The sequence below is a fragment of the Rhinopithecus roxellana genome, chromosome 6 (assembly GCF_007565055.1).
Source record: "Rhinopithecus roxellana isolate Shanxi Qingling chromosome 6, ASM756505v1, whole genome shotgun sequence".
NCBI lineage: Eukaryota > Metazoa > Chordata > Mammalia > Primates > Cercopithecidae > Rhinopithecus > Rhinopithecus roxellana.
In genome coordinates, this window is record NC_044554.1 from 105,196,019 (window position 1) to 105,215,982 (window position 19,964).

General features: G+C 51.5%; 1 protein-coding gene across 2 annotated transcripts; it reads right to left on the reverse strand.

Moving 5' to 3' along the window:
• Positions 1-579: 579 nt before the first annotated feature.
• On the reverse strand, positions 580-3,308 carry PSMG3 (proteasome assembly chaperone 3). 2 transcript variants are annotated; one of them, XM_010366655.2, is made up of 3 exons: positions 3,244-3,308; positions 2,365-2,596; positions 580-1,101 (listed from the first exon to the last, which is right to left on the reverse strand). In XM_010366655.2, exons 2-3 carry the CDS (start codon positions 2,578-2,580, stop codon positions 949-951), a joined length of 369 nt encoding a protein of 122 aa, XP_010364957.1. In that variant the 5' UTR covers positions 2,581-2,596; positions 3,244-3,308; the 3' UTR covers positions 580-948. The 2 variants fall into 2 exon arrangements, with proteins under 2 accessions (XP_010364957.1, XP_030789167.1); XM_030933307.1 differs by having other exon boundaries at positions 3,234-3,252.
• Between the last annotated feature and the right edge of the window lie 16,656 nt (positions 3,309-19,964).

The following is a 19,964-nucleotide window of genomic DNA, read 5'->3' on the forward strand; positions in this document are numbered from 1 at the left end:
AGCCAGGTGGGACCCAGGCTGCCACTTGTCAGAGGTGTAAATGCCACCCTGAGGCCAACGTCGGCCAACACTGCTCCCCGCAAGACTAAGTCCTGTGCCCTCAGCACAGAAGGACCCCCGCCTACCCCTACATGGAGGTCATGTTCAGCCACACCCCAGCTGCCTACCAGTGAACCCTGGCCACCCACCCCTCCGTGCCCTGCCCTGCCCTGCCGTGCTCCTCCCTCCTAACCTCTGCACACACTGCTCCCTTGACAGAAGCGTCCCCCCTTCCTTGCTATTCAGGATTCAGAGGCCAGCGTCTGTCCCCAGCTGCAGCACAGTAACGGGCACACACAGTAAGATAGTAAGAGATGTCCGCTGATGGCCACCAGGTTCCCAGCAGGCTCAGAGAAGTCATGGGAGGAGGAGCTGCGTGACAGCGTGCACAGGCCCAAGTCTGGGATCCACCTAGTCCCTGGAAACTACGTCTCTCTGCGTTTCTGCCCAACAAGGCCCCCTTCCACATGAAGCCCGTGAAACTGAACTCATGCTGTGCAACTGCAATGCCTCGCTACTGTTAGGGACGATGGTGAAGTATTTTGGGATACACATTCGCTTTTAATAAAAAAGAAATTTCCTCCTACAATTGATCCTGTACACGGGGGGGCATGAGCCACGCCTGCTGACTCATTCCTCCAATTCTCAACCACAAGCACGTTTCAGGTCCCAGTGAGATCCATTCACCACTCCTCTGGCACCCGTTCCACCCTCCCTGTCATGCACAGATGATCTTAGTAACCAGAGTAAGAGTCTGCCTGAGACACGAATATTTTTTTCCTGGCTCCAAGGGCTAGTGCCAGACAAAGTTCCTCCCTCCACCGGGGAGGGAGGCGAGATTTGAGTCCCTGAGTGGGTGTCTGGGTCCTCACGTGTCCTGCTGAGCAGCACGGGGCAGCTGCCTCCAGGTCACCACACCTGGCACAACCGGATCACCTCCCTCAGCGCCTTCAGCCCCTCCATGCTTTTGTCCTTCACAGCCACGGCGAGGAGGACTGCTCTGTTTCCAGCTTCTTGAGACACAAATGCTACCAGGTTCTTTGCAAAGACATGGATGAGAGGCTGGTGAAAGGAAGGAGAAGAAACCATTTTAACTGCAAGAAACTTGGTTTTTTCCTCAATGCTTTCACGAAGTATCCTTTAGGAACCCAGGCGGGCTTCCCACACCACCATTCACCACCACGTAAGTCCATGCAACCGTGACTCAGCGTTCAGGCAGCACTCACAACACTCCAGTCACGAGCACACTGCTAAAGACGCATCACTCCATTCATTTTCCCAGCGCCTTCCGCAGCCCCACCTCTTCTGGCTGTCTCTCATCCAAAAGAACCCAGGAAAGACAAGCCTGCAGAGGTGAGTGCTGTCGAATCTCACATGTGACCTCTGCAGAGGAGAGCACAGCCAGCAGCCGGCTCACGTAATGTACCATGGGAGGGGAGGCAGCTCGAATGACAAAATTGCTACTTCTGCTTGTCTGCTGGATAAAACGCCTGCGGGCTGGACAAAGCATCCACCAGGGCAAGCAGGGTGCCTTGAGACCCACAAATGCCCGGAAAATGCTATCGCTGTAGGGGGATTTGTCCCCCAGATGTCCCATGTCCTTACCGACAAATCACAGCCACTGAAGAGGTTTATCTTCCTCCCTGGGAGTCCCTTCCTGACCACTTTATTATTATTATTATTATTAGAGACAGAGTCTTGCTCTCTCACCCAGGCTGGAGTGCAGTGGCACAATCATAGCTCACTGCAGCCTCAACCTCCAGGGCTCAAGTGATCCTCCCACCTCAGCCTCCCAAGTAGCTGGGACCACAGGCACACACCATCAGGCCCAACTAATTTTTTCTTCTCTTTCTTTTTTTTTTTTTTTTTGAGGCAGAGTCTCTATCTGTTACCCAGGCTGGAGAGCTGTGGCACGATCTTGGCTCACTGCAATCTCCGCCTCTTAGGTTCAGGTGATTCTTGTGCCTCAGCCTCCTGAGTAGCTGAGATTACAGGCATACACCACCACACCCAGCTAGTTTTTATATTTTTAGTAGAAATGGGGTTTCGCCATGTTGGCCAGGCTGGTCTGGAACTCCTCATCTCATGTGATCTGCTCACCTGAGACTCCCAAAGTGCTAGGATTACAGGTGTGAGCCACTGCACCCAGCCTCTCTCTCTATATGTATTTTTTGTAGGCCCTTGTGTTTTTATGAAGACGTGTGTGTGTTGTTGTGTTGCCCAGGCTGGTCTCAAACTCCTGGCCTCAAGCGATCTGCCTGCCCAGGCCTCGGAAAATGCTGGGGTTAGAGGTGTGAGCCACAGTTCCCGGCCAATCCACTTTACCTCATCCTGCCCCAGAAGGACTTTCGTGGTGAGCACAGGCTTGCTGACGTCACTGGCCACGCTGCTGGGCTCCAGGGAGACCAAGGTACCCATCTTCCCGAACTGAGTCACCACCACCAGGATGTGACTGCTGAAGGCCGTGCACACCACCTGGGTGGGGACCCCGCACACCACCTCCGTCTTCTGTTTCGATATCACCAACGGCGTGTCTTCCATGGCAGGACACTGGCAGCTTTAATTTAGGTTAAAAAGAAAGAGGAAAAAAAAGAGTCAATCAAACAGTACACCCTTGGGGTTCCCAAAAAAGTAGCACCAGGCATTGAAACAGAAACGCGAGGAGGTCCATTTAAAAGAAGGGGCCAGGCGCGGTGGCTCATGCCTGTCATCCCAGCACTTCGGGAGGCCGAGACAGGAGGATCACTTGAGGCCAAGAGTGCGAGACCAGCCTGGCCAACACCGCGAGACCCCCATCTCTACCAAAAATAAATTAAAAATCAGCCGGGCGCGCCTGTGGTCCCAGTTACTCAGGAGACTAAGGCGGGAGGATCGCTTCAGCCCAGAAGGTCGAGGCTGCAGTAAGCCGTAATCACACCACTGCACTCCAGCCCGGGCGGCCGAGCGAGACCCCGTCCCTGAAAACTAAAACATAAGCAGGAGCGGGGTCGCCCGTATAGACCGCGCCTGGGGCTTTCTGGGTTAGGGGATCGACTTGCACGTTCACACTGCCAGGCCGGGCAGTGGCTTCCCGCCCCTCGGCCTCGCCGCTGCCCCGGCCCTGCAGCCGCGGGCCCGAGCCCCCCACGACACGCGGTGCCGAGGCCGGCCGGGCTACTGGGGACGCAATCGCCGGGTGCGGGGACAGCCGGTACCCGCGCTCACCAAGCCGGCGCCGCGCCCGGAAGTGGCTCTGCGTGCGCCACGCGGGTCCGCCCTGTCCGCAGGTTCCGTCCACCTTCCGGAAGTCAGGGCAGCGGCGCTTCTGGTCCCCAAGACTTGGGGCTCCCGGGCTTCTGGGCGCTTCGGGTTCCGCGCTGCCGGGAGGGCTTGGGGGCGTCTTAGAGCCGGACGCCGTTTTTTCAGGAAAGAGCGCTGCAACCGCCCCCCTCCCGGGCCTCAGCCCCTCAGCTGCAGACCCTCGGGATTCTGGATGGTGGGAGCTCTGTCCCCGCTGTCTGTGTCCAGGACCCCCCTAAGCGCAGCGCCTAGGAACCCCCTGGCGCTGCGAGCCTGGCCCTGCTCGCCCACGGGCTTTGGGCTGGAGTCATCATCGTCACCACAGCGAACGCTTATTTGGCACCGAGTGTGCGCCAGGCATCGTTCTAAGCGCTTTATACCCATAACTCATTTCATCTCAGCCACTCGGTTCAGTAGAAGCGTTTCATCCGCGTTTTACAGACGTGTGCAGGTGCAGAGAGCTTGGCCAGGCTCAGGCAGCTGGCGGGCTGGGGTGGGCTTCGAACCCCATGCCTTGGTCGCTCCGTGACACGAAGCCCCGGCAAAGGCCAAGAACGGGGCCAGCTCCATCCTGAAGCAGGATGAGTTCTGGTTCCTCCCAGGGACCCCCGCACTCCCTACTGCCCAGCCTCAGTTTCTCCAGGCTGGAAGGTTTTTAGTTTTGTTTGAGATGGAGTCTCGCTGTGTCACCCAGGCTGGAGTGCGGTGGCGCAATCTGGGTTCACTGCACCTCCGCCTCCTGGGTTCAAGCAATTCTCCTGCCTCAGCCTCCTGTGTAGCTGGGATTACAGGCGTGCGCCACCAGGCCTGGCTAATTTTTTTTAATCTTTATTTTTAGTAGAGATGGGGTTTCACCATGTTGGTCAGGTTGGTCTTGAACTCCTGACCTCAGGTGATCCGCCCTCCTCGGCCTCCCAAAGTGCTGAGATTACAGGTGTGAGCCACCACATCGGGCTGCTGGAAGTTTTGTTGGCAGGATCGGGCATCTTTAGCAGAGGCTGAAAGTGATTGGAGCCTCCAGAGCATTCCTCGGCGGGGGTTGACACCCCTTCAGAACCCCAGCGTCAGAGGCCTTTCTGTCGTTTCCTGACAGCCATGTCAAGGCCGTATTTTCTGTCTGTATTACCCGAAAGGGGTCCTGATCCAAACCCCGAGAGAGAATTCAGGGTGAGTCCATAAAGTGAAAGCAAGTTTATTAGAAAAGTAAAGGAATTGAGGCAGGAAAATAGGGTCTGGAGGCAGGGAACACTTCAACTGTGACAGGAAATGTCCCCTCCATAGGGTGTACACCGAGTAAACGATTTTGTAACTTTACTCCATCCTCTTCATTTACATAGGGAATACACCAAGTAACCAGTAGAAACCCCTAGAGGGTATTTAAACCCCCACAAGTTCTGTAACAGGGCGCTTGAGCCCCCATACTTGGGCCGCCCCCACACTATGGAGTGTGCTTTCGTTTTCAAAAAATATCTGCTTTTGGCCGGGCGCGGTGGCTCAAGCCTATAATCCCAGCACTTTGGGAGGCCGAGACGGGCGCATCACGAGGTCAGGAGATCAAGACCATCCTGGCTGACACGGTGAAACCCCGTCTCTACTAAAAAAATACAAAAAACTAGCCGGGCGAGGTGGCGGGCGCCTGTAGTCCCAGCTACTCGGGAGGCTGAGGCAGGAGAATGGCGTAAACCCGGGAGGCGGAGCTTGCAGTGAGCTGAGATCCGGCCACTGCACTCCAGCCTAGGTGACTCCAGAGCGAGACTCCGTCTCAGAAACACAAAAACAAAAAACCTCTGGTTTTGTTGCTTCATTCTTTTCTTGCTTTGTGTATTTTTTATTTTTTATTTTTTTGAGACAGAGCCTCGGGAGTCTTGCTCTGTCGTCCAGGCTGCAGTGCAGTGGTGCCATCTTGGCTCACTGCAACCTCTGCCTCCCGGGTTCAAGCAATTCTCCTGCCTCAGCCTCCTGAGTAGCTGAGATAACAGATGTGCGTCACCATGCCCGGCTAACTTTTGTATTTTTAGGAGAGATGGGGTTTCGCCATGTTGGCCAGGCCAGTCTTGACCTCCTGACCTCAGGTGATTCACCCGCCTCAGCCTCCCAAAGTGCTGGGATTACAGGTGTGAGTCACCGCGCCTGGTCGCTTTGTGCATTTTGTTCAATTCTTTGTTCAAGATGCCAAGAACCTGGACACCCTCCAATGGTAATGGAATAAAGAATGGCTACTCCGTAGGCAGGGCAGCCCCAGGGGCTGTGGGTTGCCCATTTTTGTGGTTATTTCTTGATGATATGCTAAAGAAGGTGTGGATTATTCGTGTCTCCCCCCCCCCTTTTTTTTTTTTGAGACAGAGTCTTGCTCTGTTGCCCAGGCTGGAGTGCAGTGGCCGGATCTCCGGCCGTGCCTCCCCTTTTTAAACCCTTTATGGTAATGTCCTGGTGTTGCTATGGCATTTGTAAACTGTCATGGCGCTGGTGGAAGTGTAGCAGCCAGGGCGACCAGAGGTCACGCTCATGGCCATGTTGGTTTTGGTGGGTTTTGGCCGACTTCTTTTTTTTTTTTTTTTTTTTTTTTTTTTTTTTTGAGACGGAGTCTCGCTCTGTCGCCTGGGCTGGAGTGCAGTGGCCGGATCTCAGCTCACTACAAGCTCCACCTCCCGGGTTCACGCCATTCTCCTGCCTCAGCCTCCCAAGTAGCTGGGACTATAGGCGCCTGCCACCTCTCCCGGCTAGTTTTTTTAATTTTTTTTTAGTAGAGACAGGGTTTCACTGGGTTAGCCAGGATGGTCTCGATCACCTCGTGATCCGCCCGTCTCGGCCTACCAAAATGCTGGGATTACAGGCTTGAGCCACCACACCCGCTGGCCGGCTTCTTCACTGCAAACTGTTTTATCAGCAAGGTCTTTGACCTGTAGCCTGTGCCGACCTCCTATCTCATCCTATGACATAGAATGCCTTAACTGTCTGGGAATGCAGCCCAGCAGATCTCGGCCTCATTTTACCCAGCCCCTACTCAAGACAGAGTTGCTCTGGTTCAAACACCTCTGGCATTTACACCACCGAAGCCCCTAGGAGGATCTTGACTCCCTCTTCTCATCGTTGGATGACTTCGTATCCAATCCAAGTCAAGTCAAATGAAGCACGCTCCTTTCCATGATGATTTCTGGAGGCCTAAAATAAAAGGCATGCATACAGAAAATGATCAAAATAGGCATAAATCAAGGGGAAATTCATTTTTGAGCATTCTTGCAGCCAGTACACAAAAGGAGAGATGATGAGTTTCATGGTTCTAATACTCAAAAAACAGGAAGCATATCAACTTCCCAGGAAAGTCTAAGTTTCTGTCGGCTCTAAATTTAAACACACATCCACCCACACATACCCCACAAGCAAATTGCCAGTGAATTGCTTTGCCATCTGAAATCTGCAAAAGGTTCACTCGCCTTTATTCACCTGTTTCTTCATTCTCCCTCTCTGTAGGCAAATAGATACGAGAAATCTGATCCTGCCCCCTGAAAGAAAACCCTCTGAAATAAACTTATCACCTTTATAAAAGGGATGTCAAAGAACAACATGGATGCTGGGTTTGTTGTTGTTGTTGTTGTTTGAGATGGAGCCTCACTCTTGTCGTCCAGGCTGGAGTGCAGTGGCGTGATCTCAGCTCACTGCAACCTCTGCCTCCCGGGTTTAAGCGATTCTCCTGCCTCAGCCTCATGAGTAGCTAGGATTATAGGCACCTGCCACCACTCCCAGCTAATTTTTGTATTTTTAGTAGAGACGGGGTTTCGCCATGTGGGCCAGGCTGGTCTCGATCTCCTGACCTCAGGTGATCTGCCCGCCTCAGCCTCCCAAAGTGCTGAGATTATAGATGTGAGCCACTGCACCCAGCCTGGATGTTGTTTTTGATGACACTGTTAAGCACATATGTGAGGGACTGGTTGGTTGGTTTGGGTCTAGATCCAAGATAAAGACAGTAGGAAAGAAATGAGAGGTGGAAGGTTGTCCTAGGTCCAGGGACTTTCTGGCAGCCTGAATGGATGCCTGGGCAGAATTTACATATCTAGAAGAATGGAAGAAGACGTCATTGCATGCCATTGACTGTTCTCCAGTACCCAAGGGTAACTGAACTGGAAAGAAAGCCTCCCTCAAATGCATTCACGTAAAACGGGAATGTCACAGTGATGGTGCCAATCGTGGGGCAAAGAGTTGGAGGAGTTATTTTGAAAAAGGAAAAAAAAGCAAAGTATCTTAAATTTGTCTTATATTCAATAACTTGTAGGTGATAAATGCCATGGTGTGTTCATTCGTAGAACCAGCAAAGAATGAGTCAAGTGCCAATTTGGTAGGATGGTAATTTTTCCAACAAATTGTATGATCGCTAGACACGTTATCCTTCCCGTTGTGTGTGATGCCCCCAGCTCCAGGATGAAGAGGATTGGATTTACAAAAACGGGCAAGGACACTATCAATTTCCCCAAGAGTCTCTCTCTCTCTCTCTCTCTCTCTCCCCCCCCTTTTTTTTTCTTTTGAGACAGAATTTTGCTGTGTCTCCAGGCTGGAGTGCAGTGGCGTGATCTTGGCTCACTGCAACCTCCACTCACTGGGTTCAAGCTATTCTCCTGCCTCAGCCTCCCCAGTAGCTGGGATTACAGGTGTGTGCCACCACCCTCGGCTAATGTTTGTATTTTTAATAGAGATGGAGTCTCTCTATGTTGGTCAGGCTGGTCTCGAACTCCTGACCTCAGGTGATCCGCCCACCTCGGCCTCCCAAAGTGCTGGAATTACAGGTGTGAGCCACCGTGCCTGGTCTAGATTCCTGAAACTTTACACCTCTTGGAAGATAGACAGTTTGGCTTTGCAACTGATGTGCTTTGTACTTCCACAACTTCACGACATGCTCTCCCATCCTCTCAACAGGAAAGATTCTGGAGCTTTGCTGGGAGGGGGTGTGAGTGGAGACCAGTGAAGTAACAGTTTTTGTGTTACGATGATTTCTGTTTTCCTCTGCAGCCCTGTAATGGCAGGAATTCAGATAGTCTGATCTTCAGACCGGGAGGACTCCCAGGTACGGCAAATCTTAGACTTTGGGCATCAGAATCAACTTCCTTGGCTGTTAATTTTGAGCAACTTGGCTCAGTTTCTCAGCTTAAAAATGAAGATGAAAAATGAGGGTGCCTGTCTCTTGGGATTTAGAGGGGCAGCCCACGCACCACAGTTCACTGGAACATCATACGTTCATTATTTTATCTTTTTTTTTTTTTTTTGAGATAGAGTTTCGCTGTTGTTGCCCAGGCTGGAGTATAGTGGTGCTATTTCTGGCTCATTGCAACCTCCACTTCCTGGGTTCAAGCGATTCTCCTCCCTCAGCCTCCTGAGTAGCTGGGACTACAGGCATGCGCCACCGTGCCCGGCTAATTTTGTGTTTTTTGTAGAGATGGGGTTTCTCCATGTTGGTCAGGCTGGTCTCGAACTCCTGACCTCAGGTGATCCACCTGCCTCAGCCTCCCAAAGTGCTGGGATTACAGGCGTGAGCCACTGCACCTGGCCTATTTTATCTATTACTTTATTTATTTTGGAGACAGGGTCTCACTCTGTCACCCAGGCTGGAGTGCAGCGGCATGATCATGGCTCACTGCAGCTTCAGCCTCCCGGGCTCAAGCAATACCCCTGCTTCCGCCTCCTGAGTAGCTGAGACTATAGGCACACACCACCACGCCCAGCTAATTTTTGTGTTTTTAGTAGATATGCGGTTTTGCCATATTACCCAGGCTTGGAATATCATAAATTTAGCTGTTATGTTTATGACTAACCAGCTGTTCTCCCTATCCTTATAAACAGATCTTGCTGCTCTCTGCCTGATGAGGAGCAGGTTGGGTGCAAATGGACCATATGGCTGGGACTGTCGTAGGCCTGGCAGGGCTGGAGTGGTGGCCACCAGGCCCTGCACAGGGCCCTCAGGGGCTGCCTGAATGAACTTGTTTTTTTGGAGACAGAGTCTTGCTCTGTCGCCCAGGCTGGAGTGCAGTGATGTGATCTCAGCTCACAGCAACCTCCAACCTCCCGGGTTCAAGCGATTCTTCTGCCTCAGCCTTCTGAGTAGCTGGGACTACAGGCATGCACCACCATGCCCAGCTAATTTTTATATTTTTAGTAGAGACGGGGTTTCTCCATGTTGGTCAGACTGGTCTCGAACTCCTGACTTCAGGTGATCCACCTGCCTCGGCCTCCCAAAGTGCTGGGATTCCAGGCATGAGCCACTGTGTCTGGCCGTGGCCATCTTGTCAACACAACACCCCCTCGAAGTGTTTGTGTGGCACAGTTATAGGTAGAATCATGTTACTATAGACATGATCATTATTCTCACTTCTCTCAGCCAGCCTTTTAAGAGGAGCTGGTTAGCAGACAGTTGGAGATGACATTTATGACACAGACATTAGACACAGATATTTTATTCTGTTTAGGCTATAGAGGTTTTGGAATGAACGAGGGAAGAGTAGGTGACAGAAACCCACGTCCAGTTGTCTTCTGCTCCTGCAGGGGGACTGATGGGCTCATACAAGTGGAAGAAGCCTGGGCTGAAAGGATTTCTCTTTCTGGCTTTTTTTTTTTTTGAGACGGAGTCTTGCTCTGTTGCCCAGGCTGGAGTGCAGTGGCGTGATCTCAGCTCACTGCAACCTCCACCTCCCGGGTTCAAGCGATTCTCCTGCCTCAGCCTGCCCAGTAGCTGGGACTACAGGTGCCTGCCACCACCCCCGGCTAATTTTTGTATTTTTAGTAGAGACAAGGTTTCACCATGTTGTCTAGACCAGTCTCAAACTCCTGACCTCAAGTGACCCGCCCACCTCGGCCTCCCAAAGTGCTGGGATTACAGGCACCACACCCAGCCTCTTTCTGGCTCTTTACTCTGTAATTGTGCTGGCCTCATTCTCAGATGGGCTGTCCCTGGGATATGGTGAAATTGTCTCCCCTGGCCTAGTTACCTCTCCATAGCTTCTCTTGCTCAATAATTCCAGAAGTCCTCGGATTGAATCTCCTTAGACCAGTCTGGGTCACATGCTTGTCCCTGAACCAATTACTATTTAAAAACTAAATTAATGTAGGGCTAGGCACAGCGTCTCATGCCTGTAATCTCAGTGCTTTGGGAGGCCAAGGTGTGTCTGGAATTGGTTCCTTCCGGTGGGTTCTTGGTCTCGCTGACTTCAAGAATGAAGCCAAGGACCCTCGCGTTGAGTGTTACAGTTCTTAATGATAGTGTGTCCGGAGTTTGTTCCTTCTGATGTTCAGATGTGTCTGGAGTTTCTTCCTTCCAGTGGGTTCGTGGTCTTGCTGACTTCAGGAGTGAAGCCGCAGACCTTCACAGTGAGTGTTACAGCTCTCAGAGGTGGCCCGTCGGGAGTGGCTGGTTCCTCCTGGTGGGTTCGTGGTCTCGCTGGCTTCAGACCTTCGTGGTGAGTGTTATAACCCATAAAGGTATCGTGGACCCAAAGAGTGAGTAGCAGCAAGAGTTATTGCAAAGAACAAACAAACAAAACTTCCACAGCATGGAAGGCGACCCCAGTGGGTTGCGGCTACTGGCGCAGGTGGCCTGCTTTTATTCCCTTATTTGGCCCCACTCACATCCTGCTGATTGGTCCATTTTACAGAGTGCTGATTGGTCCACTTTACAGAGTACTGATTGTTCCGTTTTACAGAGTGCTGATTGGTGCATTTACAATCTGTTAGCTAGACACAGAGTGCTGATTGGTGCATTTACAAACCTTTAGCTAGACACAGAAGTTCTCCAAGTCCCCACCCCACCCAGAAGCGCAGCCGGCTTGCCCTTTCAAAGGCAGGAGATTCTCTTGAACACAGGAGTTTTGGACCAGACTGGGCATCGCAGGGAGTTCCCATCTCTACAAAAAATTTAGAAATTGGGCATGGTGGTGTGTGTGTGTGGCCCCAGCTACTTGGGAGGCTGATGTGGGAGGATTGCTTGAGGCCAGGAGGTCAAGTCCACAATGAGCTGAGATTGTGCCACTGCACTCCAGCCTGGGCGACAGAGAGACACCCTGTCTCAAAAAAATAAAATTAAATAAAAGATAATAAATGAATGAATATAAAAGGAACTTCCCATGCATTTGGGAGTTAAAAAAAATACTTCAATTACATAATATAATGGGGGGTTCTAAATATTTGAATATTCTTCCCTCCCCCATCTCCCAGAAACCGTGATTCGAAATTTTTTTTTTTTTGAGACAGTCTCGCTCTGTCACCCAGGTTGGAGATCAGTGGCACAATCTTTGCTCACTGCAAGCTCAACCTCCTGGGATTCATGCCATTCTCCTGCCTCAGCCTCCCAAGTAGCTGGGACTACAGGCGCCCGCCACCACGCCCAGCTAATTTTTTTGTATTTTTAGTAGAGACGGGGTTTCACCGTGTTAGCCAGGATGGTCTCGATCTCCCGACCTCGTGATCCTCCCACCTCAGCCTCCCAAAGTGCTGGGATTACAGGCATAAGCCACCACGCCCGGCCAATTCTTTCTTTTTTTTTTTTCTTTTTTTTTTTTTGAGACGTAGTCTCTGTCGCCCAGGCTGGAGTGCAGTAGTGCGATCTCAGCTCACTGCAACCTTGGCCTCCTGGGTTCAAGCGATTCTCCTGCCTCAGCCTCCCAAGTAGCTGAGACTACAGGCACCTGCCACCATGCCTGGCTAATTTTTGTATTTTTGTAGAGACGGGTTTTCACAATGTTGGCCAGGCTGGTCTTGAACTCCTGACCTCAAGTGATCCACCTTCCTCGGCCTCCCAAGTGCTGGGATGATAGGCATGAGCCATGGCACCCGGCCATGATTCTACTTCTTGACCCTGTGGATTTGTCTGTTCCGGAAATTGTCTATAAGTGGAACCATACACTGTGTGGCCGTCTGTGTCTGGCTCCCTTCACTGAGCGTAATGTCGAGGTTTGTTCCTGCTGTGGCCTGTGTCAAGTACTTTATTCCTTTTGGAGAAACCGATTCCTGCTTGCTGAATAGTTGGGAGGAGTTGATGACATCCCTTTCCAGAAGGCTTCAGCGTAGGACATGGCATGTTAGAGGTGCTCAGTGAAGCTTCCCTCCCTTCATGGGTCACGGGGAGCCACTGATCATAACAGATGCAAAGACAGCCACTGTGATCGATCGTTCTGAGCCCTCCGCAATCCCAGGCTTTTACAAGAAGTGGAAAGACTAGACATAGCCTGAAGCCAACCTACACTTCCCCAATTCCCTTTGACGGGCCGTGGCAAATGTCAAAACAGCCTCAATGCCACAGTTCTGGCTACCGAGGTGGGCTGTGATGGTGTAGAGGCTGGACACTGCCGGGCGTGGTGTTTCACATTGAATCCCAGTGCTTCCGGAAGCCGAGGCGAGAGGATCACTTGAGTCCAGGAGTTCGAGACCAGCCTGGGCAACACAGCAAGACCCCGTCTCTACCAAACATAAAAATAAAATCAGTGGGCATGGTAGTGGGCATCTGTGGTCCCAGCTATTCGGGAGGCTGAGGTAGGAGGACCTCTTGAGCCCAGGAGGTCAAGGCTGCAGTCAGCCGTGATTGCACCATTGTGCTCTAGCCTGGGTGACGCAGCTAGACTCTATCTCAAACAAACAAACAAAAACAAAGAAGCTGGATATTGACTCGGAGAAGCAGACACACAATGCCCCTGCAGAGGAGGTGAGGTCAGGGCCGGGAGGGGTGACTGTGGGCAGGCTTCACTGCTGGGCTATAGATCTTTTTCTTTTTCTTTTCTCCCTTCCTTCCTTTCCTTCCTTCCCTTCCCTTCCCCTTCCCTTCCCCTTCCCCTTCCCCTTCCCCTTCCCCTTCCTTCCTTCCTTCCTTCCTTCCTTCCTTCCTTCCTTCCTTCCTTCCTTCCTTCCTTCCTCCCCCTCCTTCCTTCCTCCCTCCCTCCCTCCCTCCTTCCCCTCCCTTCCCTTCCCCTCCCCTCCCCTCCCCTTCCCTTCCCTTCATGGAATTTCACTCTTGTTGCCCAGGCTGGAGTGCAATGGTAGCGATCTCGTCCCACCACAACCTCTGCCTCCCGGGTTCAAGCGATTTCCTGCCTCAGCCTCCCAAGTAGCTGGGATTACACGCACCCACCACCATGCCTGGCTAATTTCTGTATTTTTATTAGAGACGGGGGTTTCACCATGCTGGCCAGTCTGGTCTTGAACTCCTGACCTCGTGATCCGCCCGCCTCGGCCTCCCAAAGTGCTGGGATTACAGGCGTGAGCCACCGCGCCTGGCCTCTTTTTCTTTTCTTTTCTTTTTTTTTGAGACAGGGTCTTGTTCTGTCACCCAGGCTGGAGTACAGTGACATAATCATAGCTCACTGCAGCCTCAGCCTCCCAGGCTCAAGCGACCCTCCCACCTCAGCCCCCTGGGTAGCAGAGACTACAGGGGCATGCCACCACACCCAGCTCATTTACAAAATATTTTTGTAGAGATAAGATCTCGCTATGTCACCCAGGCTGCCCTCAAACTCCCCGGCTCAAGCAATCCCCCTACCTCACCTTCCCGAGGTGCTGGGATTACAGGCATGGGCCACTGTGGCCGGCCAAGATCTTCCTCCATGCTGGCAGACCTGCAGCTGAGGCCTGGAAGACTCTGTGCCCCAGGGACTCCGGCTTTTTCGCTGGCCTCATCACTGCCTTTGCTGTGTCCCCAGCTGGGTTTGACAATCTTGTGGGCCTTGTTGTGTGCCTGTAGAGTTGCCGATGGCAGTGACCTGCACACTATGGTTGCAAAGACACTTGAATAAATAGCAGCACAGAAATAGAAATGATTCCAGTGAGAGCATTCCACGAGACAGAGATGACCTTTAGTACCCAGTTATCTGGAAAGACATAATGAACCACTTATTTTTTTTCTAAACTTTGATAGTCCAAGTTGAGGGTGGGGCGAGGCACGATTTAAGAAGCATCTGCTGCTACGGTTTTTGGAAAAGAAAAGATTAAAAGCAACCAATTGAAAATTACAGATATTTTATCACAAGACCAAAACCCAGGGTCGTCTGTGTACAATTCAAATTTTTCCCAAAGGAAATTAATGAATCCTATTAAAAAAAGAAAAACCAAATCCAGTTTATAAGGATCCAGGGAGAGACTCATCTAGAAAGGAAATAAAACCTCTCCTCGGGGAGTATTTAAAGATGGCTTGGAGCCAGGTGCAGTGGCTCTTACCTATAATCCCAGCACCTTGGGAGGCCGAGGTGGGAGGATTGCTTAAGCCCAGGAGTTTGAGACCAGTCTGGGCAACATAGGAAGATTCCATCTCTACAAAAAAATTGAAAAATTAGCCGAGTGTGGTGGCGTACCACTGAGTATAGTTCCAACTACTCAGAAGGCTGAGGCAGGAGGATCACTTGAGCCCAGGAGGTCAAGGCTGCAGTGAGCTGTGATGGTGCCACTGCACTCCAGCCTGGGTAACAGGTAAGACCCTGTTTCTAAAAAAAAATTAAAACAGAGACCAGTGGTGTTTCTTGCTGGGCATAGTCTCAGCTCCGCCAGGGCTTTGAGTGCTGTGTGGCCCAGGGATGCCCCGAACTTTGGAGGTTTTTTGTTTTGTTTTGTTTTTTTGAGACAGAGTCTTGCTCTGTCGCCAGGCTGGAGTGCAGTGGTGCGATCTCGGCTCACTGCAACCTCCACCTCCTGGGTTCAAGGGTTCACGCGATTCTCCTGCCTCAGCCTCCTGAGTAGTTGGGATGACAGGTGCCCGCCACCGCGCCTGGCTAATTTTTGTATTTTTAGTAGAGATGGAGTTTCGCCTTGTTGGCCAGGATGGTCTCGACCTCCTGACCTCAGGTGATCCACCTGCCTTGGCCTCCCAAGGTGCTGGGATGACAGGCGTGAGCCACGGAGCCCAGTCGAGCTTTGGAGTTGTATATGAACTGAAGTATTTTGTTTACCACCACACAGTAAACACAAAGTAAACCCACTGTTGCTGGGCAGCCTTCCGTCGTGGCACAGAATTGAGAGTTGAGTGCATCGCTTTGTTTTCCGCCAAACTCAGCCAACCTCCAGTCTTACAATCTTTTCGTTCCTAGCGTGAGGCTTTCTGTCTTTGTGGCAAATATTGAAGCCTGCCACCTCACCTCTTGCACTATTTGTTTAGTTCTTTAAGAAATGAAACCTTAATCCATGTACAATTTCTAAAAGCCTTTATTTCAATATTTTAAGAAGTTATTTCTCCTGGCAAAGCAGCAGCCCCATTGCCCAGTGTGGAGCTCGACGACAAAGCTCATTAGCCTGAGTGGAAGCTCATTCATTATTGCTGCGTTTTTGCTCTTCCAGGAGATAACGGAGAGCCAGCGTGCTGCGTGTCACGGTCCCTGGATGCACGTTTGTGGAACTGGATTGAATTAAACAAGACATGCAAAGCAAGTGGTTCGAGAAGTTGTGTGGGGGTGTAGGGATGGGAACTGACTCGGGAGGCAGGACACAGCCCAAGCCCTGCCTCGGCCCCACCTCTAACTTGCTGATGACCTTGGATGATTCCGTTCCCATCCTGGGCCTCTGTTTGCTCATCTGTAAAATGGGCACATTAGCAATGTGGCCTCCAGGTCTGTACTTCTGTGATTGCCGTGTTTCCTTGGGGGTTCCTATCTGCTCCTGAGACTCTCAAACTGGGGTGGGGATGGGGGACCAAGGAGAAAGGGGTGGCCCAGTGGTCCTGCCTGTGGAAGGTAGAGACAGACCTGGAGCTGATTTTGTATAAGGAGAGAGGGAGTGTGGTGGGGTGGGAAGGTGGGAAGAGCCTCACTGCCCGAAGGTCCTGTCTGTGTCTGTGGGTGAATCTAGAGGCCTGACTGCATGGCGGGCTGGACCAGGCAGACTGGACACAGCACGAGCACTGGTGAACACCGGAACTTTCCAAGGCCTTCCGTGGCAGGTGGGGAGAGCCCTGCTCCAGAGGAACTGAGCCCTGAGCCTGTGGGGCTTTGCATCAGAGATTTCTGCTTTTGGGAGGCTGCACTTAGACTGTGAAAGGCTTTTGCAAACCCAAACGGCTGTCATTCTGTAAGTGAGGGTACAACTCATAGCCACAGGGGATACTGCTAAATGCTACAAAAAAAACAATGCAGGCCGGGCGCGGTGGCTCAAGCCTGTAATCCCAGCACTTTGGGAGGCTGAGGCGGGCGGATCACGAGGTCAGGAGATCGAGACCATCCTGGCTAACCCAGTGAAACCCTGTCTCTACTAAAAAGTACAAAAAACTAGCCAGGCGAGGTGGCGGGCGCCTGTAGTCCCAGCTGCTCGGGAGGCTGAGGCAGGAGAATGGCGTGAACCCAGCAGGCAGAGCTTGCAGTGAGCTGAGATTCGGCCACTGCACTGCAGCCTGGGCGACAGAGCAAGACTCCGCCTCAAAAAAAAAAAAAACAACAACAACAACAACAATGCAAATTTGAACTAAAGACAAGGCTGGGCGTGGTGGCCCTTGCCTGCAGACCTAGCTACTTGGGAGGCTGAGTTGGGAAGATCACTTGAGGCCAGGAGTTTGAGGCCACCCTGGGCAACATAGCAAGACCCTGTCTCTACAACAAAATGAATTAATAAGTTGGGCATGGTGCGATGCACCTGGAGTCCCAGCTGCTTGGGAGGCTGAGGCAAGAGGATCGCTTGAGCCCCGGGGGTCCGAGGCTGCAGTGAGCTATGCTCATGCCACTGCACTCCAGCCTGGGTGACAGGAAAGTAAAGGAATAAAAGGGTGGCTACTCTACAGGCAGAGCTGCCCTGGGTGCTGCTGACTGGGTACTTCTAGGGTTATTTCTTGATCAGATGCTTTACCAGGGCTGGATTATTCATGAGTTTTCTGAGAATTCCCAGCACTGAGGCTTCTCCCCTTTTTAGACCATGTAGGGTAACGTTTCGGACGTTGCCGTGGCATTTGTAAACTGTCAGGGCACTGGTGGCAGTGTCTTTTCACATGTTAATGGATTATAATCAGCGTGTAATGAGCAGTGAGGATGACCAGAGGTCACTTTCCTCGCCATCTTGGATTTGGGGGGTTTCGGCTGGCTTCTTTACCGCATTGTTTTATCAGCGGGGTCTTTGTAACCTGTGTCTTCTGAAACCAGTCCTGCTGACCTCCTGTCTCAGAGTCATGTGGTGTGTAGCCTTTCCTGAGTGGCTTCTCCCACTTAGGATACTGATTCAGCCATGTTGTTGCCCACGTCAGTAATTAATCTCTCTTTTTTTTTTTTGCCGGGTAGTATTCTATCATCTGGATGCACCATCATTTCTTTATCCATTCTCCTATTGAAGAGATTTGGGTTGTATCCAGCTTGGGCCGCTATGAATAAAGCCTCCACTGACCTTCTTGTGCAGGTGTTTGTGAGAACATAGATGTTCACTTCTCTTGGAAAATACTTGGAATTGGGATGGCTAAGTAGCATGGCAAATACATACTTAATTCTAGAAGCTTCCAAGCTGCTCTCCAAAGTGTGTGCACCACTGTGCATTCCCTCCAGCAGTGCAGGCATGTCTCAGTTTCTCTGTATTCCTGCCGAATAGACATCCGTCTGTCCATCCATCCATCCATCCATCCATCCGCTCATCCATCCATCCACTCATCCATCCATCCACCCACCCATCCATCTGCTCACCCATCCATCCACTCATCCATCCATCCACCCACCCATCCATCTGCTCATCCATCTATCCATCCATCCATCCATCTGCTTACCCATGCATTCATTCATCTATCCATCCATTCACCCATCTATCCATCCACCCACCATCCATCTGCTCATCCATCCACCCATCCATCCACTCATCCATTCATCCATCCATCCATCCATCCATCCATCCATCCATCCACCTGTCCATTCATCCATCCACTCACCCATGCATTCACTCATCTATCCATCTATTCACCCATCTATCCATCCACCCACCCATCCATCCGCTCATCCATCCACCCATCCATCCATCCATCCACATGTCCATTCATCCGTCCACTCACCCATGCATTCATCTATCCAGTCCATTCACCCATCTATCCATCCACCCACCCATCCATCTGCTCATCCATCCACCCACCCATCCATTTGCTCATCCATCCACCCATCTATCCACTCATCCATCCATCCCTCCCTCCCTCCCTCCATCCACTCATCTGTGCATTCATTCATCTATCCATCCATTCACCCATCTATCCATCCACCCATCCATCCATCCGCTCATCCATCCATCCATCCATCCATCCATCCATCCATCCATCCCTCCTTCCATCCACTCATCTGTGCATTCACTCATCTATCCATCCATTCACCCATCTATCCATTCACCCACCCATCCTTCCACTCATCCATCCATCCATCCATCCATCCCTCCCTCCCTCTCTCCCTCCATCCACTCATCTGTGCATTCACTCATCTATCCATCCATTCACCCATCTATCCATCCATCCATCCATCCATCCATCCATCCATCCACCCACCCACCCACCTGTCCATTCATCCATCCACTCACCTATGCTTTCACTCATCTATCCATCTGTTCACCCATCTATCCATCCACCCGCCCATTCATCCGCTTATCCATCTATCGATCCATCCATCCATGCATTCACTCATCTACTCATTCATCCATTCACCCATGAATTCACTCATCCGTCCATCCACCTACCCATCCATCTGCTCATCCATCCATCCACTCACCCATCCATCCACTCATCCATCCATCCATCCACCCACCCACCCATCCATCTATCCACTCATCCATCCATCTGCTCATCCATCCATCCACCCACCCATCCATCCATCCACTCACCCGTCCATCTGCTCATCCATCCATCCACCCACCCATCCATCCACCCATCCACCCATCCATCCACTCATCCATCCATCCACCCACCCATCCATCCACCCATCCACCCATCCATCCACCCACCCATCCATCCACTCATCCATCCATCACCCACCCATCCATCCATCCATCCACTCTTCCATCCATCCGCTCATCCATCCATCCACTCATCCATCCATCCGCCCACCCATCCATCCGCTCATCCATCCATCCGCCCACCCACCCACCCACCCATCCATCCACCCATCTGCTCATCCATTCATGTATTCACTCATCCACTCATTCATCCATTCACCTACCCATGCATTCACTCACCCATCCATCCACCTACCCATCCATCTGCTCATCCATCCACCCACCCATCCATTCACTCACCCATTCATCCATCCATAAGATAAATGTTTTCTTGGTCATTCACTCGATGAGCATTTTCTGCTGGAAGCTGGTCCAAGGCCCCCCGCTACCACCCCCATGAAGATATAAGACCGACAATAAACAAATGGCTGCAGGTCAAGGCAGAGCCAGGAAAAGCAGAAATGACCCCACTGCCAGCAAGTGGAACAGGAGGTAATTTCAAAGGGATTTGAAAGGAAGGAGAAAATGCTCCCCTAGGAAGACAGCTGTGAAAAAGAATGAGATGGGCCCATAAGCAAAGACCTCCTGGAAATACAGGACCTCCTGCCTGGTGGAGAAGGCCAGCAGTGATGCCGTGTCACCAAGGTCGACTGGAGTGGTGGGGCAGAGTTAGCTGGGACTTCCAGCTTCCAACGTCCACACATATTCTACATGAATTTTTTATAGTTTACTTTTTTGTTGTTTTGTTTTGTTTTGTTTTCCAC